The 16,503-nt window shown below is 60.4% G+C and overlaps 1 protein-coding gene and 1 long non-coding RNA gene across 2 annotated transcripts; both read left to right on the forward strand.

Moving 5' to 3' along the window:
* Positions 1 to 257: 257 nt before the first annotated feature.
* Positions 258 to 9,797, forward strand: LOC116786314 (D-threo-3-hydroxyaspartate dehydratase-like). Its single transcript, XM_032686819.1, has 8 exons — positions 258 to 392; positions 2,295 to 2,450; positions 4,329 to 4,609; positions 6,633 to 6,819; positions 7,992 to 8,113; positions 8,207 to 8,396; positions 8,475 to 8,580; positions 8,691 to 9,797. Exons 1-8 carry the CDS (start codon positions 361 to 363, stop codon positions 8,778 to 8,780), a joined length of 1,164 nt encoding a protein of 387 aa, XP_032542710.1. The 5' UTR covers positions 258 to 360; the 3' UTR covers positions 8,781 to 9,797.
* A 658-nt stretch (positions 9,798 to 10,455) lies between these two features.
* LOC116786384 lies at positions 10,456 to 12,434 on the forward strand. The gene is made up of 3 exons (XR_004356910.1): positions 10,456 to 10,536; positions 11,881 to 11,956; positions 12,335 to 12,434. It is a non-coding gene; the product is annotated as an uncharacterized LOC116786384 (long non-coding RNA).
* Positions 12,435 to 16,503: the final 4,069 nt, after the last annotated feature.

Below are 16,503 nucleotides of genomic sequence, written 5' to 3' on the forward strand. Positions count from 1 at the left end.
CTGTCACACGTGTCATGAGCATGTGCAGCCTCAGCCACACGTGTCACGAGCACGGGGGGTCTCAGCAGCCCCACACACGTGTCACGACCAGGGGGAGGCTCAGCAGCCCCTCTCCCGTGTCCCGAGGTGTCCCGGCCGTCCCTGCCTGTCCCCCCCGGCTCTGGCTGTCCCCGGCTCTGGCAGCGTGTCCTGGCGCGGGCTCCGCGCGTCCTCCCCTGGCCCTGCCACCCCGGCGAGGCCCCTCGGTTGGCAGCGACCCTTGTCCCCGGCCGGGGCTTGGCCGCGGGTGCCACGTTGTCACGTGGGGGCCGTGGCACCGCCGGGGCCACCGGAGCGGGGACGGCAGCGGCGGCCGGAGCGATGGACGCGGGGATGGACACACGGACGGACAGGTGGGCAGGGCGGGGACGGCGCTCGGGGCACCCCCGGACCTTCACCCCGCACCCACAGGGGCAGGGGACACCGCGGGGGGGGAGGGGGGAGGACACCGAGGTGACACGGCCAGAGGGTGCCCCTGTCCCTGTGCCCGCATCCTGAGCCCCGTCACCCATTTCCCGGTGCCCCAGTCCCAGGGGACCCAGGTCCTACTGACCCAGCTCCGGCATCCTGTCCCAGGGGTCCCAATCCCAAGGGTCCCTATCCCAAGTGTCCCTACTGACCCAGCTCCAGGCATCCTGTCCCAGGGGTCCCAATCCCAAGGGTCCCAGTCCCAAGTGTCCCTTTTCCCAGTGTCCCTATCCCAAGTGTCCCAGTCCCAGGTGACCCAGTTCCTACTGACCCAGCTCCAAGCACCCCTGTCCCAAGAACCCCAGTCCCAAGTGACCCAGTTCCCAGTGTCCCGATCCCAGGCATCCCTATCCCACAGCTCCCCAGTCCCAGATGTCCCTCTGCCCAGTGTCCTATCCCAGGATTCCCAGTCCCAGGCGACCAGTTCCCAGTGTCCCGGTCCCAGGCATCCCTGTCCCAAGAACCCCAGTCCCAGATGTCCCTCTGCCCGGCGTCCCTATCCCAGATGTCCCAGTCCCAAGCGTTCCCGTCCCAGATGTAATTTTGGGGGTGCAGGGGGGGTGCAGGTTTGGCGGGACGGTGGGTACAGGGAGTTTTTGGGGGGGTGTATGGTGGGTGCAGGTTTGGGGGGAGGGTGGCGGCAGGTTTGGGGTACAGCGGGGGCATGGTGGGTGTAGGGTTTTTTTGGGAGGTGCACGTTTGGGTCTATGGTGGGTGCAGGTTTGGGGGCACAGTGGATGCATGGGGGTGCAGGGTGGGTTTGGGGGATGCAGGTTTGGAGGGATGGTGGGTACAGGTTTGGGGGCACAGTGGGTGCATGGGGCACAGGGCGGTTTTGAGGGGTGCAGGTTTGGGGGGGTGCAGGTTTGGGGGCACAGTGGGTGCATGGGGGGTGCAGGGTGGTTTTGGGGAGTGTGGGTTTGGGGGTACAGCGGGTACAGTGGGTGCAGGGTGTTTTTAGGGGGTGCAGGTTTGGGGGCACAGAGGGTGCAGTGGGAGCAGGGTGGTTTGGGGGGTGCAGGTTTGGAGGGACGGTGGGTGCAAGGTGGGTGCAGGGAGTTTTTTGGGGGGTGTATGGTGGGGGCAGGTTTGGGGGGAGGGTGGGAGCAGGTTTGGGGTACAGTGGGTGCATGGTCGGTGTAGGGGTTTTTTGGGGTGTGCAGATTTAGGGGTACAGCGAGTGCATGGTGGGCACAGGGTGTTTTTGGGGTGTGCAGCTTTGGGGGTACAGTGGGTGTATATTTGAGGGATGATGGGTGCAGGTTTAGGGGTACAGTGGGTGCATGGTGGGTGTAGGGTTTTTTTGGGAGGTGCACGTTTGGGTCTACGGTGGGTGCAGGTTTAGGGGCACAGTGGGTGCATGGTGGGTGTGGGGTGTTTTAGGGGTGCAGGATGGTGGGTACAGTGGGTGCAGGGTGGTTTTGGGGGGTGCAGGTTTGGAGGGATGGTGGGTACAGGTTTGGGGGCACAGTGGGTGCAGGGGGCACAGGGCGGTTTTGAGAGGTGCAGGTTTGGGGGGTGCAGTTTTTGGGGTACAGTGGGTGCATGGGGGGTGCAGGGTGTTTTTGGGGGTGCAGGTTTAGGGCACAGTGGGTGCGGTGGGTGCAGGGTGGTTTGGGGGCACGCAGGTTTGGGGGGATGGTGGGTGCAGGTTTGGAGGCACAGTGGGTGCAGGGGGCACAAGGTGGTTTTGGGGATTGCAGATTTGGGGGCACAGTGGGTACAGGGGGCACAGGGTGGTTTGGGGGGGCCTGTGCCGGTTCCCCCTCTCCCGTCCCGTGCCGCAGCCCCCGCAGGTGGCTGGGAGCCCCCCTGGAGCAGTTGCCCACCCCGGCGCTGATCCTGGACCAGGCGAAGGTGCGCGGGAACGCCGAGCGGATGCGGGAGCGGTGCCGGGCCCTGGGGTTGCGCCTGCGGCCCCACGTCAAGACACACAAAACGCTGTGAGTGCGGCCCCACGGTCCGCCCGGCAACCCCCGGCAACCCCTGCACCCTCCCCGCTATCCCCCCAGTGTCTCCCCGGCGTCTCCCCAGTATCCCTCCAGCACCCTCCCAGTATTCCCCCGTCCTTCCCTTTAGCACCCGACTTCCTCCCCAGTATCCTTCCAGCTTCTTCCCAATATCCCTCCCAGCACCTCCTCATCCTCTCCCTCAGCACCCCTCAACTTCCCCTTCATCCTCTTCCCCAGCATCCCCCACAGCATCCATCCCCTCCTCCCCTCCAGTATCACCCCACCATCCTCCCAGTATCCTCCCACCCTCCCCCTGAGCACTCAACTCCCCCCCCACAACCCTCCAGCATCCTCCCAGAGTCCCTCCCAGCACCTCCTCATCCTCCCCCTCGGCACCCCCAACCTTTCCCCCAAATATCACCCATCTGCCTTTCCAGTATCCCCTCACCATCCTCCCAGTCCCCCCATTCTCCCCTTTAGCACCCTTTAATTCTCCCAGTATCCCCCAACATTCTCATCCTCCCTCTCAGTACCCCTCCTTTATTTCTCCATCGTCCTCCCAGTATCCCCCCATCGCCTCCCTCAGCACTCCTCAGCTTCCCACTATCACCCCACCATCCTCCCAGTGCCCCTTCCAGTGTCCCCCCCAGCACTCCCACCTCCCCCCAGTGTGTCCCCATCCTGTCCCCAGTATCCTCCCAGCATCCCCCATGCTCCCCTTCAACACCCCTCAACTTCTCCCCCAGCATCCCTCCACCATCCCCCCAGTATCCCTCCTGGCACCTCCTCATTCCCCTTACCTTCCCCCCATTCTCCTCATATCCTCCCCTACCTTCCCTCCCAGTATCCTCCCAGTATCCCCCCAGTATCCCCTTATCCTCCCCCAGTATCCCCCCAGCTTCCTCCAGTATCCCACATCCTCCCCCACCATCCCTCCCGTTCTCCCCCCACCTTCCCCCACAGCTTCCCAGTATCCCCTCTGTATCCCCCCATATCCCCCATCCTCCCTCCACCTGTGCCCCCAGTATCCCCCATCCTCCCACCTTCCCCTGCAGTATCCCCCACCTTCCCCCATATCCCCCTGTATCCCCCCAGCATCCCCCATCCTCCCTCCACCTTCCCCCCCAGTATCTCCCACCTTCCCCTGGATCCCTCCTGAATCCCCCCTGGATCACCCCTGAATCCCCCGTCCTCCTCCCACCTTCTCCCCAGTATCCCCCATCCTCCCTCCACTTTCCCCCCCCCCAATATCTCCCACCTTCCCCTGGATCCCCCCAGCATCCTTCATCCTCCTTCCACCTTCCCCCAGTATCCCCCATCCTCCCTCCACCTTCCCCCCCAGTATCCCCCACCTTCCCCTGGATCCCCCCTGAATCCCCCCTGCATCACCCCTGGATCCCCCATCTTCTCTCTACCTTCCCCCCCAGTATCTCCCACCTTCCCCCATATCCCCCCTCTATCCCCCCAGTATCCCCCATCCTCCCTCCACCTTCTCCCCCAGTATCCCCCACCTTCCCCCCCAGCTTCCCCCCACATCCCCCCAGCGTCCCCCATCCTCCCTCCACCTTCCCCCCCAGTATCCCCCACCTTCCCCTGGATCCCCCCTGGATCCCCCTGGATCCCCCATCCTCCCTTCACCTTCCCCCCCACCTTCCCCTCCAGTATCCCCCACCTTCCCCTGGATCCCCCCAGTGTCCCCCCTCCTCCCACCTTCCCCCCCAGTATCTCCCATCCTCTCCCCCCATCTCTCCCCCCTAATACCCCCCCCAGTTTCTCCCATCCTCCCTCCCTCCTCCCCCACCTTTCCCCCCCTCGGTATCCCCCATTCCCCCCATCCCACACCCCCGACCCCTCTCTCCCGGTTGCCAGGGAAGGGGCTGCGCTGGCCACGGGCGGGACGCGCCGGGGGATCGCGGTGTCCACGCTGGCCGAGGGGCGTTTCTTCGCCGCCGGGGGCTTCGACGACATCCTGTTCGCCTTCCCGGCGCAGGAGTGGCACCTGCCGGAATGTGCCGCCCTGGCCCGGCGGCTCCAGGCCTTCCAGCTGCTCGTGGACAGCCCCCGGGGCCTGGAGCTCCTGCGCCAGAACCCCCTTCCCGGCGGGAAGCGCTGGCTCGTGTGGCTCAAGCTGGACTGCGGGAACGCCAGGGGTAGGTGACCCCCCCCCCCACCACCCTTTGGGGGGGCAGGGATGGGGCACCCTGACCTCTGCCACGGGGGTGTTCATCATCCAGGATGGCCCGTGGGGTGGGATGTGCTGGGTGCCCACCACAACCACCGTCCCAGGCGGGATGGGGCGGCTGAGAACCTCCCAAAATCACTCCTTAGGGATGATCCATGAGGAGAGCTCCCCGTGGCCCTCAATCCCCCACATCCACCATCTCCATGAGGATGAGGCATTTAAGATCCCCCAAAAGTCGTTCCATAGGGATGATCCACGAGGATGAGGCATTTAAGACCCCCCAGAAGTCATTCCTTAGGGATGATCCACAAGGAGAGCTCCCCGTGGCGCTCAAGCCCCCACATCCACCATCTCCACGAGGATGAGGCATTCAAGACCCCCCAAAAGTCATTCCATAGGGATGATCCACGAGGATGAGGCACTTAAGATCCCCCAAAATCATTCCATAGGGATGACCCATGAGGAGAGCTCCCTGTGTCACTCAAACTCCCACATCCACCATCTCCATGAGGATGAGGCATTCAAGACCCCCCAAAAGTTACTCCATAGGGATGATCCATGAGGAGAGCTCCCCATGTCCCTCAAGCCCCCAGATCCATCATCTCCACGAGGATGAGGCATTCAAGAACCCCCAGAAGTTACTCCATAGGGATGATCCATGAGGATGAGGCATTCAAGAACCCCCAAAAGTCGCTCCTTAGAGATGATCCATGAGGAGAGCTCCCCATGTCCCTCAAGCCCTCACATCCACCATCTCCATGAGGATGAGGCATTTAAGACCCCCCAAAAGTCACTCCTTAGGGATGATCCATGAGGATGAGGCATTTAAGACCCCTCAAAAGTCATTCCTTAGGGATGATCCATGAGGATGAGGCATTTAAGACCCCCCAAAAGTCACTCCTTAGGGATGATCCACAAAGAGAGCTCCCCCTGGCCCTCAAGTCCCCACATCCACCATCTCCATGAGGGTGGGGGATCTAAGCCCACCCCCCATGTCATTAATCAAGGATGCTCCAGGACCCTCCAAGCCCTCTCTCTCAATCAGGATGGGGCATTTAAGACCTCCCAAAAATACTTTTTTAAGGGTGCTCCATGAGGAGAGGTCTCCGTGTCCCCTTAAGATCCCAGATCCACCATCTCAACAAGGATGGGGCATTTAAGACCCTCAAAAAAAGCCAATCTTCAAAGATGCTCCACAGGGAGGGATCCCTATGTCTCTCCAAGCCCCCCAGACCCACCATCTCAACCAGGCTGAGGCATTTGAGACCCCCCAAAAGTCATTCTTCGAGGATCCTTCTTAGGGAAGGATGTTCCTTATCCCTCCAAGCCCCCACATCCACCATTTCAACCACGAAGGAGCACCTGAGACCCCCTAAAAAAAGCCATTCTTCAAGGATGCTCCCTGGGGAAGGATGTCCCCTGTCCCTCCAAGCCTCTGGATCCATCTCAGCCAGGATGGAGCATCCAAGAGCCCCCAGAAGTCATTCTTCAAGGTTGCTCCTTGGGGAATGAGGTCCTGTGTCCCCCCGAGCCCCCAGATCCACCATCTCAGCCAGGATGGGGCAGCTGAGACCACCCCCAATGTCCTCAATCAAGGATGCTCCGTGCCCCAAGTCCCTCCAAACCCTCAGATCCATCTCAACCAGGAGGGGACAATTAAGACCCCCACCCAAAAATCATTCTTCAAGGATGAATGATTGGGGGAGGATGGGGAAGGGTGTCCCAGGTCCCTCAAGCCCTCAGATCCACCCTCTCAACCAGGATGGGGCACCTAAGCCCCTCCAGGGTCATTTTTCCAGGCATTCCAAGGGGCAGAGGTCGCCCAAACCCCTTTAATCCCCCCACACACCCCCATTCCCACCCTTCCCACCGCCGGGATGCTCCGGGGGGGGGGGTGGTGATATCCCACCCATCCCCATCCCCACCATCTCCCCCAGCCTGGGGCACCCCGAACCCCCTCCCACCTCCATGTCCCCCCCCTCCTGGCACAGCGGGAATCCGCCCCACGGATCCCGAGGCTCTGGAGCTGGCACGGGCCATCGCCCGGGGGTGCCCGGAGGTGGTGACACTGGCGGGGGTCTACGCCCACTGCGGGAACACCTACGGCTGCGGGGACATCCCGGCCGTGCAGGACGTCGCCAGGGACACCACCAAGGCCGTGCTGGCCTTTGTCACCAGGTCAGTCCCCGCGCCCGGCAGCGGCCGGATCGGATCGCGACGTTTTGGGAGAGCGAGGGTCGAGCTGGGGGGGGTGGCACGTCCTTGTCCCCGTCACCCAGCCCCCCCCCCCTCCAAAATCCCGGTGTTGGGTTGTAAATGTAAACGACCCCCATAAAAGCCCCTCAAAGCCCCCCCCTCCCCCCCCCCCCCCGGGGGGCACGGGGAGGATGTTGGCGGCTCAGGCACCTTTGATGTCACCTTTGATGTGACCTGTGGCATTGTCCCCTCCCTCCTCCTCGCCGCCCTTTTATCCCAGCGGGGGTTTCGCATCCTGGAGGGAATTGCTGCCGGATGGTTCCCGCTGGGAGGGGGAGGGGGGGAACAGGGACCCCCCCATCCCCCCACGAACAGGGGTGTTCCCATCTGGGGGTCCCCAGCCCAGTCCAGCCCGTGGTGGCACCGATTTAGGGGAAGGAAACTGAGGCCACCCCCCCCCAAATTCCCCCTTTTTCCCAAAGCTGGGAGCTGCTCTGGCACAGCTGGGAACATCTGCAAGGGATCCCCGGCAGGATCTGGGGCTGAACCCAAGCACAGCTGGTGGATGCTCTGCCACATCTGGGGGGTCAGGAACAGCTGGGAGGGGGCCCAGGCATGGCTGGGAGTGCTTTGGCACAGCTGGGAACATCTGGGAAGTGTCCCAGGTGTGTCTGGGGATGCTCTGGCATAGTTGGGGGGGGCACTGGAGCACATCTGGCGGCTCCTGTTCACATCTGGGGGTGTCCTGGCCCATCCGAGGGGATTCCTGGCACACCTGGGGATGCTTGGGCACATCAGGGGGTGGTCCCAGGCGCATCAGAAGGGATGCTCTGGCACATCTGGGTGGCATTTGGGCACATCTGACTGACTCCCCAGTACATCTTGGGATCTTCCTAATATACTAGAGGGGGCTCTTCCACGTCTGGATGGTTCCCTTGAGTGTCTGGGGGGGCTCCCTGGCACATCTGAGGGGCTCCCTGGCACATCTGGGGGCTCCCTGAGGCATCACCACCCCTGGTCCTGCTCCTGTGGTACCCAAACTCGAAGGAGCCACCCCTGGTCTTGTTCCCCGCCGTGCCCAGGGGTGAAGGACCCACGTCTGGCCCCTCTCCCCGGCCCCTGCACTCAGAGGGTCCCCCCCAATGTGCCCCCAGGCTGCGGCAGGAGGGGATCCCGTGTCCCGAGGCCACCATCGGCTCCACCCCGTCCTGCAGCCACCCGGTGCCGGAGATGTCGCAGCTCACCGAGGTGCACCCGGGCAATTACCTGTTCTATGGTGAGTGGGACGGGACCCCCCGGCCGCGCGGGACCCCCCGGGGGTGGGACACACCCCGAGCTCATCCAGGCGCTTTCTTCTCCCCATCCCCAGACCTGCAGCAGACCCAGCTGGGCTCGTGCCGGCCGGAGGAGGTGGCGATCCGCGTCCTCACCAGGGTGGTCGGGCACTACCCCCACCGCCGGCAGCTGCTGCTGGACTGTGGGTGGGCGGCCCTGAGCCTGCACGGCCGCGACCGGGGACCCCCGGGCTGTGCCGCCATCGAGGGGCACCCCCAGCTCAGGTGACCCCCGCGGGGCGTGGGGGGGTGGGACAAGCGGGCGGGGATGTGCCGGGGAGGTGACACCGTGTGTCCCCCCAGGCTGGTGGGGCTGACCCAGGAGCACGGGCAGGTGGAGGCCGTGGATGGGGAGCTGGATTTCCAGCGGTTCCCGGTGGGAAGCACCTTGGCTCTCATCCCGTACCACGTGAGTGTCCGGCCCTGCCGTGTCCCCCCCGTGTCCCCCCCGTGTCCCCCCCGTGTCCCCCCGTGTCCCCCACGTGTCCCCCATGCCCGGCTGAGTGTTCCCCCCCCCAGGCCTGTGCCACGGCTGCCATGCACCCCGTGTACTTCGTCCACGCCGGGGGGAAGGTGGTGGAGCTCTGGCACCCCACCCGTGGGTGGTGAGGAGAGAAGAGAGGGACCAGGGGGATGTGCCCACACCGAGGCCCTGCACCCACATGGAGACCCTGCACCCACATGGAGACCTGCACCGAGACTCTGCACCCAGGAGACCCCACACCTATGAGACCCTGTTCCTTCACCATAACCTGGTACCCATGAGACCCCGCACCCACACCAAGACCCTGCACCCACACCAAGACCCTGCACCCACACCGACACCCTGATCTAGACCCTGCACCCACACCAAGACCCTGCACCCACACCAACACCCTGCACCCACACCAACACCCTGGTCTAGACCCTGCACCCACACCAAGACCCCTCTCCCTCACTGAGACCCCACATCATGAGACCCCACACCCACGAGCCCCTGCACCCTCGCTAGGACCCCACACCCACAGTGAGACCCTTAACCCACACCAAGCCCTGCCACCATGAGACCCTGTGCCCTCACCAAGATCCCACACTCACACTGTGACCCCACACCCACGATGAGGCCCCACACCCTCCCCAAGCCCCCTCGTCCATGAGACCCTGTGCCCACACTGACGCTCTGCACCCTCAGCAAGACCCCACACCAAGATCAGGCACCCAGGAGACCCCACACCCAGGAGACCCCACACCCAGGAGACCCCACACCCACACCAAGACCCCGCACCCTCACAAAGACCCCGCACCCACAATGAGACCCCTCATCGAGACCCCGCACCCACGCCAAGCCCCTGTGCCCACGGCAGCGTCCTGCACCCACGGCAGGGGCCACACCAGGGTCCCACCCGCGGACCCTGCACCCACCCCGAGGCTGTGCACCCCTGCTGGGGTCCCGCACACGTGTCAGGGTCCTGCACCCACAGTAAAACCCTGCACCCACGCCAAGGTGGGATGCTGCACCCACTCCACGACCCCGCACCCACCCCAAGACCCCCGACCCGCGTCAGGACGCTGCACCCAGCTGAGACACTCTGCCCACCCTAGGACGCTGTGGCCCCACCAGGGGTCAATAAAGCTGCTTCTCCCGCTTTCAGAGACTATTTTTCCCCGGGGGCAGGGCCGTGGGGAGGCGGCGAGGGCTCCCAGTCCCGGTTCGGGCCAGTCCCGCTGGGAGCGCCCCGGGCGGGACTCGAACCCGCGTCCCCAGGAGGCGCGGGGGGTGTGGCTTGGAGATGAGTCCCGCCCCTCCCTCAGCTCTCAGCCAATGGCGGAGCGCCCCGCCCCGCCCTGCCCGGGGGAGCCACGCCCAGCTGAGACCGGCCCGGGCGGGACGGAACGAGAGGGGCCGGACCGGGAGCGAACGGGACCGGACCGGGACCCAGCGGGAGCGAACGGGGCCAAGCGGGGCTGAACGGGGCCGGACCGGGACCGGGACCGAGAGGGACCGGGCCGGGACCGAGCAGGAGCGAACGGGACCGAACCGGGACCGGGACCGAGTGGGAGCTGAACGGGACCAGACCGGGACCAGACCGGACGGGACCGAACCAGGACCGAGCGGAGCCGAACTGAGACCGAACGGGGCCAAACCGGGATCGAGAGGGGCTGAACTGAGACCGACCGGGCCAGAACCGGGGCTGAAGCGGGCCCGAACCGGGGTCGAACGGGGCCGGCCGGGGCCGAACCGAGCGGAGCCGGAGCGGTTCGGGGCGGCTGGGAGCGGTCCGGCCCCGCTCGGCTCGGTCCGGCCGGGGCGGGGGGTCCCGGGCCGGTGCCGGTGTCGGCGATGCGGCGGCTCCTGGCGCCGCTGCTGCTGCTGCTGCTGAGCCCGGTGCGGGAACGGGACGGGAACGGGACCGGGAACGGGAACGGGAAGGGGACCAGGAACGGCACCGGGACGGGAACGGGAAGGGGACCAGGAACGGGACCGGGATGGGAACGAGACCGGAATGGGAACGGGACCGGGACTGGAACGGGACCGGGACTGGAACAGGACCGGGATGGGGACTGGGACCGGGGCTGGAACGGGAACGGGTTGGGATGGGCCGGGAACGGGATGGGCCGGGCAGGGCGGGGTGTTCCCGCTGCCCCCGGGCCCCGCCGGCCGCCCCCGGGTCTCCGGGTCATTTCACTCCCTGGCTTTTGTTGTTTTTTTGGGTTTGGTTCGGTTCACTTTGGGTCAGTTCTGGTCAGTTCCTTTTCTTTCTTTTTATCCTCTTTTCCTTCATTTTTATGTTATTTTTTTCCTTTATTTTATTTTCCTTTTTTATTTTATTTTTATTTTCCTTTTTTATTTTATTTTTATTTTCGTTTTTTATTTTATTTTTATTTTCATTTTTTATTTTATTTTTATTTTCATTTTTTATTTTATTTTTCTGTTTTATTTTATTTTTATTTTCCTGTTTGATTTTATTTTGATTTTCCTTTTTTATTTTATTTTGATTTTCCTTTTTTATTTTATTTTGATTTTCCTTTTGAACTTTATTTCGTATTCCTTTTTAATTTTTTCCCCTTTTTGTTTTTTTTTTTATTTATTTTCGTTTTTTTATTTTTATTTAATTTTCTTTTTTTCTTTTATTATTTTATTATTTTATTTTTATTTTTTAATTAATTCTATTTTCCTTTTTAAAAATTTTATTCCTTAATTAATTTTATTTTCCTTTTCTATTTTTATTTTCCTTTTTAATTTTATTTCATTTTGATTTTTTTAATTTCATTTTTTTATTTCACTTTATTACGTTTTATTTTCCTTTATTTTATTTTGTTTTATTTTTCTTTATTTCCTGTTTTTACTTCCTTTCATTTTATTTCAGATTCTCCCTTTATCTCCCTTTATTTCCTTTCACTTTATTTAATTTCTTTCCATGTCAGTCTCTTTTCTCACACTCATTTTTATTTACTATTTATTTCCTTTTCTTTTTACTCTTTTCATTTGATTTTTTACTTTTATTTATTTTCCTTTATTTCTCCTTTGTTGTAATTTATTTTTGTTATTCCTCAATCCCTCCTCCCACTCTTTCTATTTTAACCCTCGAGCGCTCCCCATCCCCCTTCCCAGTAATCCCCTATCCCGGGCCCCCAGACCCCCTTTCCATGTTTTAGGGGGGGGTCACAGTGGGAATTTGGGGGAGCAAATTAAGGGTAAACTGAGGCAGGGACCTCTCTGTGCCCACAGGTGCCAGGGTGGGGCGGGGGGTGTCCCCCGTGTCCCCCCGGTGTCCCCCAGCCATGTGACCCTGATGACACGCACAGTGAGTACCCCCAAAAAAACACCCCCCCAAAATACCTCCCTAAACCCTCCCCCCCAAAAAACCACTCCTAATACATACAGCACCACCCCCGAAACACCCCCGGAAACACTCCCCCGAAACATCCCTCCAAAATCTCCCCCAAACGCCCCCCCGCAAAAACACGCCCCCAAAACACGCCCCCGAAACACCCCCCGAAACACCCCCCGAAACACCCCCAAAAACACCCCCCGAAACATCACCCCCTGAAACAACCCCCCAAGCACCTCCCCCAAACTTCTCCAAAACACCCCCCCCAAAACCCATCCCCTCCAAAACACCCCCCCACTCACCCCCCCACCCAGAAACACCCCCCAAAACCACCCCAAACGTCCCCCACAGCCCCGAGCCCCGCGGAGGAGGAGCGGGAGGAGCCGTGCCCACCCTGCCCCCCCTGCAGCCGTGAGTGGCACCGGGGACCCCCGGGGGGGTGGTGGGAGGGGCAGGAAGGTTTGGGGAGGGCTGGACCGAGGATTCCCCACGTAGTTCTTCGGTTCCTCCTCATCGTGCCTCAGTTTCCCCGTGTCGTGTCTCGTTTTCCCCGTGTTCTTCCTTAATTTCCTCACGTCGTGCTTTCCTTTCCCCACACAGTTCTTCAGTTCCCTCATGTCGTACCTTTGCTTCCCCTTGTCCTGCCTCAGTTTCCCCACGTCCTGCCCCAGTTTCCTCGTGTCATTCCTTAATTTCCCCACCTCCTGCCTCAGTTTCCTCGTGTCATTCCTTAATTTCCTCATGTCCTACCCCAGTTTCCTCGTGTCATTCCTTAATTTCCCCGTGTCCTGTCCCAGTTTCCTCATCTCATTCCTTAATTTCCTCATGTCCTGCCTCAGTTTCCTCGTGTCATTCCTTAATTTCATGTCCTGCCTCAGTTTCCTTGTGTCATTCCTTAATTTCCCCGTGTCCTGCCTCAGTTTCCCCACATTGTGCTTCCATGACTCCATGTCGTGCCTCCATTTCCCCACATCATGCCTCATTTTCCCCATGTAGTTCCTTAATTTCCCCACATCAACCCTGTTTCCCAGCGTCATCCCTCCATTTCCTTCTGCTGTGCCTCAGTTTCCCAATATTGTGCCTCAGTTTCCCCACGTTGTGCTTCCATTTCTCCACGTAGTTCCTTACTTTTCTCATGCCATGCCTCAATTTTCCCAATATCGTGCCTCAGTTCCCCCATTTTCTGCCTCTTTCCCTGTTTTATGCCTCGTTTTCTCCATTTTGTGCCTGTTACCCTTTATTGTGCCTCAGTTTTCCCTTGTCGTGCCTCAGTTTTCCCACTTCGTGCCTCCATTTCCCATTTTGTGCCTCAATTTCCTTACACTGTGCCTCAGTTTCCCCATTTTGTGTCTCAATTTTACAATATCATGCCTCAGTTTTCCCACATTGTACCTCAGTTTCCCCATTTTGTGCCTCACTTTCCCCGTTTTATGCCTCATTTTCTCCATTTTGTGCCTCAGTTGCCCCTTATTTTGCCTCAGTTTTCCCTTGTCGTGCCTCAGTTTTCCCACTTTGTGCCTCATTTCCCGATCTCATCCCTTAATTTCCTTATGCTGTGCTTCAGTTTCCTTGGTTTGTGCCTCAAGTTTCCCCATTTTTTGCATCCTTTTCTCCATTTAGTTCCCTAATTTTGTCACGTCATGCCTCGATTTCCCCATTTTGTCCCTCAATTTCCCTGTTTTGTCCCTCAATTTTCCCACATCGTGCTTCAATTTCCCCTTTTTGTGCCTCACTTTCCCCACTTCGTGCCTCCATTGTCCCATTTTGTGCCTCAATTTCTTTGTGCTGTGCCTCAGTTTCCCCATTTTGTGTCTCAATTTTACAATATCGTGCCTCAGTTTCCCCCTTTTTCACCTCATTCCCCCTTTTTGTGCCTCAGTTCCCCCGTTTTTACCCAATTTCCTGCTTTCTGTGTCTCAACTCCCCTTTTTTCCCCCCTCATTCCCTTTTTTTTCCTGTTTCCCCTTTTTTTACCTCATTCCCCTTTTTGTGCCTCAGTTTCCCTTTCGTGCCTCAGTTTCCCCTATTTTACCCAATTTCCCTCTTTCTGTGCCTCAATTTCCCTTTTTTCTCCCTCATTCCCTTTTTTTCCTCATTCCACTTCTTGTGCCTCAGTTTCCCCTTTTAACCCAATTTCCCATTTTTCTGCCTCAGTTTCCCCTTTTAACCCAATTTCCCGTTTTTGTGCCTCAGTTTCCCCCTTTTTACCCAATTTCCCTCTTTCTGTGCCTCAATTTCCCTTTTTTGCCCCTCATTCCCCTTTTTTCCTCATTCTCCTTCTTGTGCCTCAGTTTCCCCTTTTTTACCCAATTTCCCATTTTTGTGCCTCAGTTTCCCCTTTTTTTACCTCATGCCCTTTTTTACCCCTCACTTTCCCTTTTTTTTACCTCCCCCCCCTTTTTTTATGGCCGTTTCCCCACGGGGCTCCGGGGGTGACCCCAAAATCAGGTCCCTCCCCCCATTCCCTGTTCCCCCCCTCATTCCCCTCCAAGGGGAAACTGAGGCACATCCCGACGCTCCCAAACCTCCTTTAACCTTTGGGGTCGCCCCTCCCGGTCCCCACAGACGTGGCCGCGGTGCCGGTTCCCGGGGGGACCCCCCCGGTGTCGGGGGACCCCGGTGTGACCCCCCCGGGGCCAGGGGACCCCCCCGAGCCGCCCCCCGGTGCCACCATCCCGCTGTACTGCGCCCTCCTCGCCGCCGTCGTCGTGGGGCTCGTCGCCTACGTGGCCTTCAAGTGGTGAGTTTTGGGGGTCCCGGGGGGGGACACACGGATTTGGGGACCCCCAGTGACCCCCCCGTGTTCTCCCCCCCCCAAAGTTGGGACACGTGCAGGAAGAAGCGGCAGCTGGACAAGGCGCGGGACGCGGGGGATGCGGGAATGTCGCCGGAGGGGGAGAAGCTCCGGGGGGACAGCGGGGTCCTCCTGGACACCCCCGGCCCGCAGGAGCCCCCCCAGCACGGTGGGGGTTTGGGGGGACACGCGGGGATTTGGGGGGACACGCGGCCCAGGGTGGGGGTCAGGGTTTGGGGAGGCACCTGGGAATTCAGAGGGGGACACCTGTGGGGTTGGGGGGGGGCAGCCAGCCCCGTGTGGGGTCGGGGGTGATTTGGGAGGTGCTCAAGGTTTTTGGGGAACACTCACCCCTTTGGGGGGGTCAGGGTTTGGGGGGCACGCGGGAATTTGGGGGGTGCATCTGCGGGTTTGGGGGGCAGTGGTCGGGGAACGTCTGGATTTGGGGGGCATCTGGATTTGGGGGTTGGGGTGCTCTGGGGAGCACACGGGGGTTTGGGGGGACACCACGGCCCAGGGAACACCCAGATGGGTTTGGGGGGACACCACGGCCCGGGGAGCACCCACAGGGGTTTTGGGGTGCACCTGTATCCCGGGGAGCACCCACATGGATTTGGGGGAACACCTGAACACCGGGGAACACCCAGAGCATCCCTACCGTGGGATTCACCTGGATGGGGCTGGAAAACACCCAAATGGGATCGGGGAGCACCTGGATGGGGTCGGGGAGCACCTGGATGGGGTCGGGGAGCACATGGATGGGGTCAGGGAGACCCCAAAGGGGTTGGGGACCCCCTGAATGGGGCTGGGCAGCACCCAAGCGGGATCGGGGAGCACCTGGATGGGGTCAGGGCGCACCCGTCCCCATGGATCTCTCTCTCCCGGGTGCCGTGTGGAATTCCGGGATGCTCACACCCCCCTTTTCCCACAGCCCCCCCCGAGGGGCCGCCCCCGCTCCCGGTGTCCCCGCGGCGGCAGGAGGAGCTGGAGCGGCTGCTGGAGCTGGGGGGCACGGCGGGGACAGCGGGGGATGTCACCTCCGCCGTGTGACACCCCCGGCGCCGCGTCCAGGTGGATTCCGGGGGGGGGTTAAGGGGGTTTTGTACTTTTATAGGGATTCGGGGGGTGGGATGGGAGTGTTTGGTGGCCTCGCTGTGGGATGGAGGGGGGGGATGCGGGAATGGGGCTGGTTCTGGGTGAGGGCATTAAACTGTCACTTGGGGGCCACCAGGATTTGTGTCCTCGGCTGTTTGTGTGTCCGTGGAAATGCGTGGCCCTGGGGTGTGTCCCCTTGGGGGTCCCTCTGTCCCCAGGATGGGTGTCCTTGTGTGTCTGTGTGTCCACACAAGCCCGTGTCCCTGGGATGTGTCCCTTCAGGTGTCCCAGGTGTCCCAAGGTGTCCATTTGTCCCTGGACTGTGTCCCAAGTGTCCCCAGGTGTCCCTGGGATGTGTCCCCTATGCCACCAGGATTTGGGTCCTCGTGTGTCTGTGTGTCCCCAAAAGTGCATGTCCCTGGGATGTGTCCCTTCAGGTGTCCCGAGTGTCCCCAACTGTCCCTGTGTCCCTTCAGGTGTCCCAAGTGTCCCCAGCTCTCCCTGTGTCTGCGGGATGAGTCCCTTTGATGTCCCTGTGCCACCAGGATTTGTGTCCCTGGGTGTCCCTGTGTCCCAGAGCTGTGTCCCCAAATGTCCACGTTCCCCCGAGCGTGTGTCACTGGGATATGAC

Source organism: Chiroxiphia lanceolata, chromosome 1 (assembly GCF_009829145.1).
Source record: "Chiroxiphia lanceolata isolate bChiLan1 chromosome 1, bChiLan1.pri, whole genome shotgun sequence".
NCBI classification, from domain to species: domain Eukaryota; kingdom Metazoa; phylum Chordata; class Aves; order Passeriformes; family Pipridae; genus Chiroxiphia; species Chiroxiphia lanceolata.

What these genes read in the sequence shown, in the direction of transcription:
- LOC116786314 (XM_032686819.1), top strand. Translation starts at nt 361, where the DNA reads ATGGACGCGGGGATGGACACACGGACGGACAG. An exon ending in GTGCTGGCCTTTGTCACCAG is followed by an intron (nt 6,820 to 7,991) that starts GTCAGTCCCCGC and finishes ATGTGCCCCCAG; the next exon opens with GCTGCGGCAGGAGGGGATCC. An exon ending in GAGGGGCACCCCCAGCTCAG is followed by an intron (nt 8,397 to 8,474) that starts GTGACCCCCGCG and finishes GTGTCCCCCCAG; the next exon opens with GCTGGTGGGGCTGACCCAGG.